Source organism: Thunnus albacares, chromosome 3, assembly GCF_914725855.1.
Source record: "Thunnus albacares chromosome 3, fThuAlb1.1, whole genome shotgun sequence".
NCBI lineage: Eukaryota > Metazoa > Chordata > Actinopteri > Scombriformes > Scombridae > Thunnus > Thunnus albacares.
The window spans coordinates 33,046,677-33,062,943 of record NC_058108.1 but is presented as its reverse complement, the minus strand read 5'-3'; the positions used below and the strand labels follow the sequence as shown (position 1 = coordinate 33,062,943).

At 39.7% G+C, this 16,267-nt stretch overlaps 1 protein-coding gene across 1 annotated transcript in view; it reads left to right on the top strand.

Annotated features, from left to right (window-relative positions):
• Positions 1-8,988: 8,988 nt before the first annotated feature.
• Positions 8,989-16,267, top strand: part of LOC122976525 (B-cell receptor CD22-like) — a 56,485-nt gene continuing 49,206 nt past the window's right edge. The window contains exons 1-5 of the mRNA XM_044345053.1: positions 8,989-9,037; positions 9,239-9,428; positions 9,984-10,069; positions 11,383-11,643; positions 12,016-12,097. Of these exons, the coding sequence (XP_044200988.1) occupies positions 8,989-9,037; positions 9,239-9,428; positions 9,984-10,069; positions 11,383-11,643; positions 12,016-12,097 (668 nt within the window). The remainder of the gene's footprint in view (positions 9,038-9,238; positions 9,429-9,983; positions 10,070-11,382; positions 11,644-12,015; positions 12,098-16,267) is intronic.

Here is a 16,267-nt window from a genome sequence, read left to right as displayed (position 1 = left end):
GTTTTTAAGCCTGTTACTTCTTTCACACTGTTTTCATCCTCTGGCCAGGATGAATAAAGATATTTAGTTAATAAATTCTTTCCCCAGGCTGTTCCAACTGTCAGCATGTTTATGCATAGTGTTCAGTGTTTGAATCCTTTCAAAAAACAGATACATTTATAACCATTATCTGTTATGTTAAGTGATAGCAAAGGTGTTATCAGACAGCTTTATCTGTTTGCTGTTTGGTGCTGAGCAGGTAGTGTTCAGAGGGTTTTTAGAGCTTTTTCTCTGGAAACAGCTGCCGTCTGTGGCCTAAAATGATGCTATGAGAGCGCTGAGAGTGAAACAAAACAGTAAAGTTGCAGTCGGACAGTTTAACAATGAGCTGAAACTCGCTATAAAGCTCCGTAAAGCCGAGGGGAGCTGCAGAGTCGTTGATAATTCTCTGTAGGTTCATCACTACGAGCCATGCCATTACACACTAGCATCTGATAAATTGTTATCATAAAAAACATTGATTAAGATTGAATTTATTGGAGGGCCGTTGTATTGACTTGTGTGAGAGAGTACAAGTGTATCTAATTATCAGATAAGTCAGTGTAGGCAGAGTCACTTTTTGTGAATATACTGTAGAGCAGATGAGAGACTATGTGAAGCAATAAAAAAAAGTTATATTATCAGTTACGTTATTGGTGAAACTGAAAGTCGATTCTAGAAATATTACTAAAGGCAGTGGTAAGACACAGGTGCCAGAACACCACAGAGAGTGAAAAGCATTTATTTTTACTGTATCCTGTGCAGTTTGACCACAAGAGTTTCCTCTCAGTCTGTTTGGGGTGACCGGAAAGCCCCGTTTAATCTTTATAAATACATAAAGAATAAATGTTTTGACTTTCAGTGTGGAATAAGGTTAATAATTGGGAAGTAGGAAGATGTTGCTGAAGTAGGGCCACAGCTCCTCTAGAGGGCTAAACAGGAAGTGTGTTTCCACATCACACTTGTATGAATTGCATACCGGACCACGACTGGCTTCCGAACTAGTTGTGATGTCACAAATCCTGCTTGTAGGTACACACCTTAAACTGAGATTGTAAGGAGAGCACAGAGAAACTTTCCTTCTTCAGCAGATGAATGTGAAAACAGACTGCACATACGTCATTCTGCACGAGAAGATCCAAGTGAAAGAACAAGAAAGAACATTTTTGAGTGGAGGGGGACTTTAAAGGCACACTATGTAGGATTTGTTGGTTTCTGTTTGTAAACACAACATTCAAAGTTGGCCCCTCCTCCCCGGCTCAACAACACCAGAGCGAGCTGAGAGCAGAGCGAGAGAAAGAGAGAGAGAGAGTGAGAGACAGAGACAGAGAGACAGAGAGAGAGAGAGCAGAAGTGGTCGAGCAAGCTAGAGAGTGTTTTGGATTTCATCTTGTCTGCTGTGGCCTCTCTGCTCTGCACATGTGTGTAGCTCAGCCCTGCCATCGGTCACACAGACATGGCTGCACCACTGTTGAAAGCATTCAGAGGAAACACTAAAGCACATAAAAAACACAGCGATGTTACCTGGTCGCTACAGTTTTATAGAGTCCCAACGTCACACCCTGCATGCTGTTATTGGCTGGGGGCAACATACCCACTGCCCAAAGGTTGACGCCCAGAAACGTCCCGAACACAGCAAAATAATATGAAAAAATACAAGCAGATGGCAGGGTCTCTGCAGATAAATACACCACCACACACTTCCAGTGGGTCATATGTGATGAGTGAGAAGGATTACTTTTGTATAAGTCTATACATTTTTTTTAGGAAAATCATACATAGTGTACCTTTAAATGCAACCAATTTGTATCTATTGAGAGTAAAGATGTGGTCACATTGCATTTACATTGTTTTATTTGTTTTATTCCCCATTCACTTTTATTGACACTTGTCTGATTGTCAAATTTAAGCATGTGTTTCCTGTTTGGGTGTGATGTCCAGATGGCTCCGGTGGTTTCACAGGTCAGAGTTCACCTTTGTTCAACTTTGAATGGGCAGATGTGCTCGGTCAGCCAATAGCAACACTGCTGCACTGTGTTTGGAAATATTAAAAAGTTATTGCTCTTGTGTGTTTCATCACCATTTTTAGTACATTATCACACTACCAGGCTTCAAACTGTAGCTTCACTTTTATACACTGTTTACAGTGTATAAAGAGCAGAGTGCAGGGACATTTCTGTGAACAGAAATGCCGTGTTACTGCACCTTGTAGGTAGAGTGAGTCATTCTGGAGAAAGACTGTTGATATTTGAACTAAACACCCAAATTTTTCTGCTCCTTCAGAAGTTACTCCCCCCAAATTCATGAATGCACATTGCCAAGGCAACGAACAAAAGAGAAATATGGTGCAATCCAGAGTGATGTTTATTAGCTGTAGAGTCACTTCTGTTCCTCTCACACATTATCATGAATGGGAAAAAAATTCGTCTCAGCCTCCCCACTTCTCACTCCACCTGCATTCAGCGTCTCTGTCCACAGAAGCAGCCGTCTGTCAGCTGCAGCTCCTGGCGAGCTGAGAGGACAGCGACCGGACAAACTGCCCTCACCAGGCTGACTGACAGCAGACATTTATTGAACCAAAATAGTTTGCATGTTGGCTCCACAGGAAGAAATCAACACTGTTTCTATTTATTGATTCATTGATATGGTTAATAAGTTCAAACACATATACAGCTGCATATTTGTGTAATTCCAACAGCTGCCTGCTCAGATTACGCTTCACTAAGCATTACAGAAACAGACTCGAAGCATGAAAAAACACAGAGTGAATTTGACAAAAAGTATATTTGATTAGAATCGCTGACTTTACCTTTAATGTACAGCTGAAAACCACTTATCTCTGAATTTATTGCTAACTGTTAACTATGAATGAATGGGCTAAGCTGATTTCAGCATCATGACAATGACAAGACAATGTAAGAATTTAAATTATAAGCCAACAACTTTTTCAACTTTCAAGTGAACGAGGATGACTTTGGACAAGTGATATGACGAGTGAATATCAACAATTTCCGAGGTCAGCAATGAACTTTCAATCTCAATATATGCACATATTTTCAGGAGATCTGTGTGTTTGTTCTTTACAGCCTCTGTTGATCTCAGTGTCAGACTAATGAGGAAGCTGACCATGCTGGCTTGAAGTGAGACATCAGGTACATGCCTTAACTTTCTCTTCTGTAGTGAAATTTTCCCGTCTTAAAGCCTTGTTAGGGTAGGATGCTGTAATGTGGGTAGTTTGCTCTTTTTTTATTTCTTTCTATTCTAGTCCATATTGGAAAGTTGGAGTTTGCAAAACAACAGAAAGACTCATTTCTTCATTTCAACTCGGGGATGTACAGACATTCAACTGTTCATGCATGTTAATGATGTAATGAGGAAGGAAGCCAGGCCATGTTTCAACAGATATCTGTTTTCTCTCAAGACCACATCCCTCTTTGTTGAAAGCAGCATTGCTTATTGATGTTAATACCTGATATGCAGTATTTCTCATGTACACGATCTAACTTCTGACATGTTTTTACAGACAGAGATGAGAGGAACAGCGATGAGTTTAACAGCAGCAACAAGTGGATTTTTGGTCTTCCTTCTCGCTGTACCAGGTACTGTACATCTTCATTCACATTTTAGAGTATTTACATTTATTTTGAGCAACTTGAGGAGTATTCAATGTACAGCCAGTTGAAAAAGAAACTTGTTCCACCTACCAGAAGACAGACAATGAGGTCAGCTAGATGAACAGTGATGCCAGGTCAAACATTAAGCAAAAAGCCAAGTGGACAGTAACATTAAGTTCACACAAGAGGACGTCAGGAACAACAGCATGGCCTTTTTGGACATTGCTGCACACGTTGAAGAGGACAGGCGCCTCCCACACACACAGTTGACTGTCACCACCCACTGGAGCATAAGCTAGGAGTTATCAGAACCCTGCACCACCGAGCTGATAATGTACCAACTGGTGCCCAGGCCCAAGAGAAGGAGCGTAAACACCTGAAGGATGCACTTAAAGCCTGTGGATACACTGCAGGTGGTGAAGAAAAGAAGGATAAATGTAACATCATCTTGTCTGGAGTATCTGAGGAACTCAGGAGGATTTTTAACAAACACTGCATCCCTGTGTTTTTTAAACCCAGAAACACAGTAAGACAGAAACTGGGCACAAGACAAAGCAATCTAGTGTATGCGGTCTAATGCAGTGAGGAATGCACAGACTTGTATATCTGGGAAACTAAGCAACCATTAAACAAACGCATGGCTCAACACAGGAGGGTCAACTCTTCTGCACCTGAAAAATAAGGGACACAAATATGACAAGAACGTACATATTTTGGATAAGGAGGACAGATGGTTTGAAAGAGAAGTGAAAGAGGCTATTTACATCAAAATAGAGAAACCATCCCTCAACAGAGGAGGAGGGCTACAAGTAAGGGATAATCAATGAGTAGGTGTGTGTTAAACAGTTTTAAGGCACAACGTGGAGGTGAAGAACCACCCAGCGTGAATGCTTTTATTTTGTAAAATAAAAGCATTTGCAAAGTTTTGGTTTTTGGAAAACTTTTGCACTCAAAATTGAAAGGTTATGAAGCAAGAGCTTACTGTTGTCATGACAACTTGCCACACTGTACTCGCCACCAGCCTGAACTGAGGCATAAAATTCATGTAAGGTGTCATTAAGCATAACTGCAGAGTACGTCTCCAAATCAGTGTTCTTTTGTTTTTGGTAGAGAAAGTCTCTTAGTATATGAACTGCCCATTTTGTTGCCTTTTTTGTATTAATCTCATCGTTCTTCCATAGTCATAATTGACCTGGTTTGAAGTTCGAGGTGTCCTGTCAACAGTTTTACAGAAGTCTCTTTTACAATGGTGGTCTATGGGGAAAAATGCTTTTTGGGCCACAGGGGGATTTTTCATTGTAATACTACAAGTGGCCACCGGGAAAAATTGGCTGCAAGACTGAGCAGCGGGGCCCTGTCCAGCTCTTATTATACATCCATGGTTAGAGCTGAAGAAGCCCCTTGGATGAGAGGTGAAACGTCTTCAACCATATCTACAACCAAGAAGTCCATTTGACCTCGATTCAACCCTCCTTGGATGTGTAGACTATTGTTTGCACCAAACAGGGAGCTCTAAACTGGCTGCCATGCCAATACAGAGAGAGAGTGTTGATGGATATAAGGCTTAGAAAAAGTGAAATATTCCTTTACAAGAGAAAATATAAAAAGCAATCTAAAAAGTGGAGAATCCAGACAGTGCCAGTGATCTGTTGCAGCCACTCACTGAATAGATGTCGCTGTTTCTCATTTTATTTGATTCTTTAATTATTTTCTCATCATACTGCACTAAACCTTGTCAGTTCACATGATGATATTCTGAGTGCCATTTACGTGACACTAATGAGATTTTTTACACGACATCACATATTGATGGTGTGTATTTTCATCCTTCATTTACATGTTTCAGTGTTCTGCATTTCTCTCTAGTTTCACACTCCTGACCTGACCACAGACAGGAAACAGACAAAGCAAACAGTATTTTTTCACACACTCTACCCCTGTTTTGTAGACATGTTTTGTGAAAATACAGTTTGTAGGTTTTTATACTGATACCTATGCATACAGACTATTCCTCCACATAACATCCAAGCCTTTCCTCTGCTGTTGCTCTGAATCTGATTGTGGTTTCTGATGTGCTCTCTGTTACAGTGGTACAGGGTCAGAATGACTGGGGAGTGACTTACACTTCTACTCAGATCTGTGCCTTCAAAGGATCAACAGTGGACATACACTGCACCTACAGATACCCATCCAGAATAAATGACCATGATACTGCAGTTGAGAGAACATTCTGGTTCACTAAACTGCAGGATAATGAACCTGTAGATCTGAGAACAGACTCAAAGTATGCAGGTCGTGTTCAGTATCACTGTAATAAGAATGACTGCACTCTGAGAATCACCGACCTGAGAGAGAGCGACTCAGCTGTGTACAAGTTCAGGTTCATAACAAACCAACCAGGAGGGAGAGTAATTGGTTCACCTGGAGTCAATTTGACTGTCACAGGTAACATTTTTGTTGGAAACTATGGAAGTTAGCTCCAAATGTTCAAAAAAAATAAATCAACTCCCGCGCACTGTCAGCATTTATGGTGAATATATGGCGATGAAGGTTGTTGGACTGAAAGGCAGCTATTTGATAAATATAAGTGTCGGCAGTGTGCAGGATTTTATTTTTTGTTTTGAACTACTGCTTTATCTACTACACAACTGTCTGTCTACATGTGTCTACAGGTCTCTTTTTTTGCACTACTACTACTAATGTGAATCTATGTGTGCCTGTCATAGAGTGTATGTTGACAGTTTAGTCTAAAATTATATTTCTGTTCTCTCTTCACATATACAGACCTCCAGGTGCAGGTGGTGAAGAGATCAAAATTTTCTAGCTGGACAGACCTGAACTGTCACAGTATTTGTCTACCTGATCATACCTCCTACATCTGGTACGAGAATGGACAGAAGACTCAGATAAAGACATCTACTTATTCAGACTACATTGGTCCTGCAGACAGCTATTCCTGTGCTGTAAATGGATATGAGCATCACTCTGCTCCTTCAGTGTGTGAGTTTTCTCCATTTTCCACTAACATAACATCATCAAGTCGAGCCTTTTAGTTAAGTAACTGTACAACTACTTCAAGTATCTTTAATATGGGCAGCCCCATTCACAGCAACACAACTAACACTGAAATACTGTATAAAGGGCATTGTTTTCATAGTGATAATCAAAGCTATTTCATTTTTCAGGTGTCTCTGGTCAATCCTGCAACAGAGTGATTTACACCGATCAAAGCATTTGTGCCTTCAGAGGCTCATCAGTGGACATTTCTTGCACATACAATAGTTATAAACCCATCACATCAAAATTCTGGTTCAATTCTGAACGTAGTCATAGGTGGAGGTATTCCTCACAGCCTGAGGACCTTAGTGAAGACTCCCAGTATGCAGGTCATGTTCAGGTCATTGAAACAGAGAGCGGACGCTCCACACTGAGAATCACTGACCTGAGAGAGAGCGATTCAGCCCAGTATCACTTCAAATTCAAAACACAAAGATTTGAATGGAGGAGTAGTTTACCTGGAACAACTCTGACTGTCACAGGTACCGATGAACACAAACTGATGATGAAGTTAATGTATCAGAAGTTGAACATAATGTTGAAATATTTGTATTTATCATGCAATGGTATGCTTGCGAACAGAGAATGTGGATAATCCCTTCATTTTGATAGCAATAAATGCTCAAACAAATGAAAAGCACACAGTTAAGGTAAAGTTTAATCATTTAAAAAAGCAAAAGGCGAAATTATATTGAATATATTATGGGTAAGGTTGAGGGAAAGTTTAACATAAAGGGCAGATATGAGTAACAATCAATTGCAATTTGAAACAATTATAGAGTATAAACACATGGATGAGAGAATCAGATTAAAGGACGTTGAGAGTGATATTCAGTCTCCTCAGTCTTTGATGTTAAACTCATCTTGTCTGGCCAGAAGGGGACAGAGTCATGCTGGCAACTCTGTAAGCTATTTACACTTCATTTTATGACATTTCTGTTTCTTGCTCACAGATCCAGATGTACAGGTGCAGGTGTTCTTGTCTTCTACTGGTCCAAAGCTGATTTGTCTCAGCAGCTGTCTTCTTCCTGGTCGTTCTTCCTGCGTCTGGTACAAGAATGAGGAGAAAATTCAGGAAGACACATCTTTTTCTTATAGAGGATCTGTTGATCCAGCAGCCAGATATTCCTGTGCGCTTAAAGGATACCGCTCTCTTCCAGTGTGTAAGTGTACTCCACTGTTTCACTACCAAAATGTCATCTGGTGGAAACTTGAACTCAAAGTAACAAAGCATGAAGGGTGGCCCCATGCTCTCAGGGGCCTTGACATTTGTAAGCACTTGTTCCATATAAAACCAGTGTAATAAGATCAAAATGGTTGGATAGAGTGTAACATCAATTAGTGTATACGGTAATCAAATATTCTCCTTTGAGCCAGTCACATTACCACTGTCATAAATTCTTAACACCTCTGTTTCCCAAATAATCCTTTTGAGATCAACTATAATGACATTTAAAATGAGTGATCACAGAGAAAGTCAGAGGAGGGAAAAGGTTGTCATATTCAAGTACAGGATCTGCAAAAGCATCATGGAAATCAACTGCAAACTGTGGAGTATTTATGCTGGTAATACACTAAAAATGTCACACTCTGCTTTTCTAGTGGACATTGAAACAGTTGTGAGTGAGCTGGAGCACGACGCAGCCGGATCCTGTAGATTTATTGCATATAGTTACAGTATGTAGCCATAACGTCAAAATTTGTATTTGGAGATACAGAAAACCTGGTTACCATATTTTTCTGGGTGTAATAATTAATTTTGTGCAGCAATTGATGATATTGTAGTAAGATAAAAGTACAGCACATTACACTGGAAGTGAAAATTAAATATCCTATTGAGTTTTTGGCCACTAGTTGCGCTGTGGAGCATATGTGCATGAGAAAATAAGGTTGCAGATAACTTCACAGAACTGCAAAATTAAATCTGTGAATATTACAAACCACTGTGCAATGTTTTCTCTGATGAGCCTTTAAATACAATAATCTGTTACTCCAACTGGAATTGCTGGATCACATTTCATTGTCTCACCGGCACTTTAAACAACACAAATACACTTTTACCATTTTACACAGAGCTGTTTTCAGTCTGAATGTAGCTCCTGTATGTTGCAGAACAATGAAAAATATTGAAAATATGAAAAAAAATATTGTGTGTGCCACAGCTTAATGAGAACAGGAATACAGTACACACTCAACTCAAATTTATTTGTACTCAGAGTACAATAGAAAAGCATCCTGTTTGCTTTTCTAGCTCATGCACAGTTAGCATGCTTGTAGTGCATATAGCATTTTGGGCTGCATGTGGACGTCCGCAGAGGCATCTGCATGGACCCTTGCAGCCACAGAAAGTATGAATGGGCCTTAACACACTGGTATAAAAGACAGTGAGGAACTGGGACAGCTCCAGTATCAGCACTCAGCGCTGTTCACTTTTCATTTTCTTCACTGTATTAACTAATTAATTAATTAATTTTATGAGCAAATCAAAAAGTTTATGTTCATTGATAACACGCTCTCATGTTAACACTTACTCATATAATCTCTTCCAGATGCTCCGAAAGTTCCCTTAGTGTTGAAGAGTTTCCCTGGTAACATTATGGAGGGCAGCTCAGTGTCTCTGACCTGCAGCAGTGATGCTAACCCAGCAGCTAAGTTCACCTGGTACAAGATGAACCAAACACTGCTCAGTAATGAACCACAGCTGATTTTCAACAACATCCAGTCCTCCAACTCTGGAGAGTATTACTGTACAGCTGAGAACGAGCTGGGGAAGAGGACATCTGAATACATCTTTATTGATGTGAGATGTGAGTGAAACAGCTTTTTAAATGCAACAAATAGATTAAATCTGTCAGATTTGTTGCATCTGGTAACAAAGTCTGCTGCTAGTTCACTGAGCAGCTCCAGCAGATGTTGAAGAGGCAGTTTTAATCATTATTGTCATTCATATTTACTCTGCTATTCAAGATATTCAAACCATCAAATTCATCATTCCTCCAACATTTCAGATGTTGCTACACACTTACATACTAATTATTGAAATATTATATATATTATATTTTCCACTGTAGTAACACATCCTCAATTCATGATAATCTATGTTAATACATTTCTTCCAGATGCTCCAAAGCTTTCCTCTGTGTCAGTGAGTCCCTCTGGTGAGATAGTGGAGGGCAGTTCAGTGACTCTGAACTGTAGCAGTGATGCTAACCCAGCAGCTAATTATACCTGGTACAAGGAGAACCAAACACTGCTTCATGGGCCAGAAAACATTTATCATTTCACCTACATCAGCTCTGAGGACAGCGGGATCTACCACTGCAAGTCTGAGAATCAGTATGGACAGATCAACTCTTCATCTCTATCCTTAGATGTCCAGTGTAAGTACATAAGAAGACACAATATATTGAACATACTGATGGTGTGTGTAAAAGTAGAGTTTGGACCAGTGGTTAAACCTACTAACTGACAATGCCACAGTTAGTGTAGCTCAATCTCAGTTAGTTACAGCAGCTCGATGGTCTAATGCAAATTAGGGAGTGAGTTGTCAGAGACATACAGCAAAGCCCTTTTCAGATATAACATTCAGCAAGCTGTTGAGCTTTATGTAATTCCAACATTGGTGGCTTTTATGTTAATGCTCCTTACAACCTCAATCAGACATGACAGGACATTTACGTAAAGAGACAATGCTTGTGCGATATTTGGCGCCTGATGCACGAGAGGGAGCAGAGTGAAAGAGGTAGGGTGATGAGTTAAAAATGTAGTGAAAAGGCAAAGAAGGAGAATTGTGTTCATTCACAGGCTGCATCACTGATGGTTTTTAAAACAGATTTTGCTGTTGAATCCTTAAGTAATGACCATTGTGAGGGTGAGGGACACTCACCCAAACTCATCACAGTAAATCCACTCATTTAACATTATTAGAGTGCAAATTATGATTGAATCATTGAAAAAGGGGACATTAAGCTATTCTCCTATTGATTGGATATGAGAACATAAATCTCTTCAACGCCTTAAAATTGGCCCTCACAGTGTTTCATAGTTTAGTAAACCGATTTTGTGCATAAGAGATGATGACTGAGAAGTTAAAAGGTGAAACAACAACACAATGTTTTCTCTCTGCATGTTTTATCTTGTGCTGCTGCCGCTTTTACGTTAATCTGGCGGCATTCGACTTGTTGAAAGTGATACAGGAATTTTACTAGGTCCGACCTAGTAAGACGTTAATGTAAAAGTGACCACAGTGCTTATTCAAACATGAAACTGACTTATTAAATTGCCATCAGAATAATGTAAAGGGGTGGATGTCTGAAGGGGCTTGAGTGTGCTGTTTTCTGATGTCACTGTGTTTTGTTAAACCGATTTGATGACTTAGTGTGCTGTGCTGTAGCTGTGTCAAGTTTCTAGTTTATGCCTTCAAAAATTGGAAGAATTCAACGTGAATTCATGTCAGTTTTGGAGTCAAATAGTATAAAAAGCATTTCAGATGTATAAGAACATCAACTGTAAAACTGTGATAAAGATTCTCTGCTTTGCACCTCAGGGTCACCGTACATTGACGTTACCATCATATCTGTCCTTCCCAGCTGGTGCTGCTCTCAGAGACTGCCTAATTTGCTTTTATTTACTGCATAATCAGATCTGCAGACAGATGTTAATGAGTTGTATTTTTACACATATTGTCCTCCAGATGCTCCAAAGCTTCCCTCTGTGTCAGTGAGTCCCTCTGGTGAGATAGTGGAGGGTAGTTCAGTGAATCTGACCTGTAGCAGTGATGCTAACCCACCAGCTAATTATACCTGGTACAAGGAGAATAAAGACTCACCAAAAGCATCAGGACAGATCTTCCCCATCATTCACTTTAGACCTGAGCACAGTGGGAATTATTACTGTGAAGCCCAGAACAGAAGAGGACGTCATAACTCCACCTTATATCTGACTTTGGTGGGAGGTAAGTTGTGTGCATTTACAGTACAATCAACCTGTTCATGTCCCAAACCTATCCAAAGGAAAGCTGCCTCTCCCCTATTGTACAATAAGTGTTTTTAACATAAAGCAGACTTAATATTTTCTAACCTAATACTGGTTGGTGACAAAAACCTCAATAAGCAAGTGGAGAAACATAGCAAATGCAGAAGCTTCCAGTCAGGGCACCATGGGTCACTGGATAGTTTCTTGAGTGTCTAAATGATGTGTGTCATATGCTATGACCATCATTGTCACCAGATCTCCTGCGTGAGATTTCGTAGTGATGTATTAAACTGGAATTATTTAAATGTCCTGTAATTCCCAAATGAATTGTCAGTATTTCCTTCTTATTCAGGTGCATATAAATTAGCAGCTACTGGAACAATCACTACTCTTCTTCTGGCTATTATACTTCTCACTGTCTTCCTATGGATTAGGTGAGCAATACTGTATCACTACTATGTTCACTAATACATCTATAATTTTGGAATCTGTGTCCTTATTTAATTAATTAATTAATCTAATTGTTCATTTGCCTATCCAGAAGAAATAGAAGCTTCACACAACAGTTTGAGCCTGGAGGGAGTACGAATAACAGAGCACAGGTAAGGAGGAAGAGGTCAAGTTTTCCAGTGCAAAAGAGAACTTATAAAACTTTGACAAATAACACGGATCAAAAAGTGTTTTTGTTCTGTGTTATTTGTCTTTCTTTATCCAAATTTATACTAAACCAATGAACAGAATTTCAAACTATGGCCTTGTAAAATGATGAGAAGTAGAGGCTTTAGGAGTGGAGGAAAGTAACTTGTTAGTGTACACACGTTTTGTGTGGCTGCAGGGAGGAGAACTAATGGTCCCTGTTGTGAATGTTGGTCATACAGATGTGTATTTGTGTGCTATGCACTTGATTGGCATGCATAAGTGTAGCGGATGTGGTGGCCAAGGGTGTCAGCCCAGTAGCATGCCAGGAGGTAGGGCCACAGGAAGTGGAGGTTTCTGTATACATGCAGGAGGCCACAGTGGGGCAGCCATCAGCAGGGATACCCATGTTTCCATTTGACTTTAACTGTCCTCATTTAGATGAGCAGCAGTTAACTCAGGTGAGGAATTTGCTTGATGAAAACTCAGATGTGAGTTGTGCTGCACCAAGGTCATACAGTAGAGATTCCCCTGTTAGAAAACACCCCAATTAAGCAGAAAAAGGTCCCTCATGCCTCTGTCAGCCATACAGGCAAAGTTACTGGGTAGAAACCATAAACAGTAAAAAATATATATGTGTTCACTCATTTGTTTGCGAAGCCTCGAGTGCAGTGATTTGACCATCACCATCTTGGATTTGGCCGTTGCCATATTTGATATTTGGAGCCATAAGTGACCATATTTGGATGAGAGGGTGGAGCTGACCATAGCGCTAGCTGCTAGCTTGGTTAGCATGGTGTATTTACAATCTATGGTTAACAGTGATAATGCTAATGTTAATGCTAATTTTTGCTAGCAAAAAACAGGCCTAAAACTGTTAAAACAAAATGTACTCATTGGAAAAATTGATCATCCGACTTACTGATGGGTCTTTAATTACAACCAAATGCTGAACAAGACAAGACTTTAGGCGACCACAATGTTACAATTAACTTTAGAGAGCTGAAAATACACTGTGAAATAGCAGCAGCTACGCCTATGCGCAATGGTTATATTATGTAAGCAATGTTGTCGCCATGGTGGCGACTTGTCAATCACAATGTAGCCATGCCCTTAAACATATGCTGCTTTATCGTCTATTTTACTCTAAATGGGGCCATAATTTACAAAATGAACATCATGCTGTATTGAAGAAGACTTGAAACTAGTGATTGAGACCATAAAATCATTAAGAAACAGTTTACTGAGGTAATAAATCAAGAGAGAAGTAAGGTCATTTTCTCATAGACTTCCATACAATTGGACTTCTTTTTGAAGCCAGTGGAGTCGCCCCCTGATTGCCATTAGATAGAATGCAGGTTTTTGGCACTTCCGCAATGGCTTCATTTTTCAGCCCCGGAGGTTGCTGCTTGGTAGAAACAAATGTGCTGGCCAAAAACCTGCCCCACAGCAAAGTAGAAGCCAATGAGGTGACAGAAATTTTGGGGTGTCATCTGCGGTGGCCAATCAGATTGTGGGGTGGCACTGGCCACCCCGGCCCCAACTCCTTTAAAACCGTGCATGGTGGCCAGTAGGGATTGCACCAACAAAAACAATGATCTCAAACCTCAGGATCACAGTTGTTTACATCAGCGATGTAACGATTAGTTCCAAATAAACAACATCAAGCGCTGTGCCAAGAAACCCTCAGTAGCCTATTTGGCAAAATAATTGTACAGTCCCTAGAATTAGAGATCAAATGTGTGTTATTTTCCCATCAGCTTGGCATGGGTCCAGTGAATGACTGCCGGTCAATTGCAACACAAAGTGAAATGGCGGGACAGCAGGATGACCTTAACTACGCCAGAATCAGTTTCTCTCAGGACCAGCCAGATGCTCTCTACTCCAACATCAGACCAACTCAGCACCCTAGACAAACGGAGGAAGAGGAGCAGGATGATGTTGAGTACAGTGATATCAAATTTGACAGTGCCAGTAGCGCACCAGGGTGAGCAGCTCCTCTCACATGAAAATCTTTATCACTATGCAATTTAAAAATGTACATATTGATTGATAAATGGTCATTGAGAATTGTTTATTTTTCTTTCACAGAACAAGACAACAAGAAGCTGGGGATGGATTATTTGCACTATATAGCACAGTCAACAAAAAACATGTGAATACAACATGAATTTGCTGTCTGTTATTTATACATGGATTTTTTGGGGGACATTGTTTAAGCAGGTAGCAGCACTGAGTTCAGAAATACATTAATTGAGACAGACAGGAAAGGACAGACATGGCCAAGCCATAAAAATGAAAACATATAAACAAAAGCAGTTTATGTAGGATATGTAAAGACTTATTTGTTGCTTACTTTAAAGGCTCACAAAAAATCTGGTATGTAGCCATGCCGATAGTTGTAATTTTTAATGTCATTTTTTATAGACACCACAATTTTTTAGATACCACAATGGGTAAGTGAGCTTTTTTCTGATTTGGGTGAACTGTCCCTTTAACGCAGGTAAGCTCTACAGGATGTTATGTTGTTGAGATTCTACTGAAACTTTACTGAAGAAAATTCCACAAATTGTAAACACTGTATATCAGCACGTAACTGTGCATGATTTATGTGTATTGAAAGAGACAAATACAAAATACATAATAAAATACACTTGTGTGACACTTGTCAGAAGCATATTTTACCCTATTTATTTGTAAATATTCTGGCATATTCGAATCTCCGAGGCTCCCCTGAACTACTCAGTCCCCCTAGTTTTGCATCTATTTAATGAAATACTGTTTGTTTTTCATTTACTTCGATGGAGAACTTGTGTTCCAGACAACTTCTTCTTGAAAAAGTACAATTGAATGGCTCTCAAAGTTGAAGATTGCAACTGGGAAACTCAAAGTCGAAAAGTCAAACTTCATGCGCCCCAACTTCACTGAGAAAGAAGTCAAGTCTGTGAATGGTAGCTAGTTAAGTAGCTTTATGGAGAACACAAGTTTCACATGGTCAGCCATGTTGATTGTTTGCATTTGGCGTAAGTTGTGGAATGCTTCACGGTCAGATTTCGGAATTTTCAAAATGGAAATTTCTGACCTCCAACTAGACTGGAATGCAACATTATACCATTATATTTTGTTAAATGTTCACCATAAACTGTTCATCATAAAATGTGTAGCACCAGGGATGAAAAGTACACAGGACATTTGTGGCATAAAATGCACTTTAAAGACACAATCATTTTAATAAGATATCAAAAACTACACTACACTTTACTAATATGTACAGAGGATAATATTCACAGTGTCAGTCACTGCTGTTGGTTTGTTAAACAGAACTAGATGATTGGCAGGTGTTTGGATGTACTATCTGTCTTTCACTGTCTTACTTTACGAGGCAGCTGGATTCGCAAGATAAAGTAAGAATCCTCATAGATTGCTGATTAGGCCGAACTGTTTAGGCGTAATTTGAAGTCTGACAATTATGTGAAAAGGAAGGAAGCCAAGTTGTAACAGATTGACTTCTGTCTTCTGCGTACTGCGCTGACCAAAGAGGACCATACTCTTTAGAGACGACTTCTTTCTCCATTGTTTGTTGATATGACACTCTGTGCATTTAATGTTAGTTTTCAAATCTGATTTTTCTGTAGCACTAGAAATCACCACTAGTAGAGTGATTTTATTGTGGCATTAAACTGAACTCTGAACTGAAGATATGTTAAATGTTTTCACGCTTACGTCATCTTTCTGTATCCTCATACCTGAATACTGAAGTGTTGTGTGTCATTGCACAGTAAGGGTGGCGCTGCTTCACTGAACTGTATAACTGGAGCTGTGTTCAAACAATACAGAATAGAACAGAATAGATTGCCAGTTAATTTTGTTTTCTTGCTCATGTGAGATGTTTCCTTTCTCTGCATGTTTAAAAGTAACCTGCCCCTCATTGTCTACACATCACATGCTATAACAGCAGCTTCCTCATA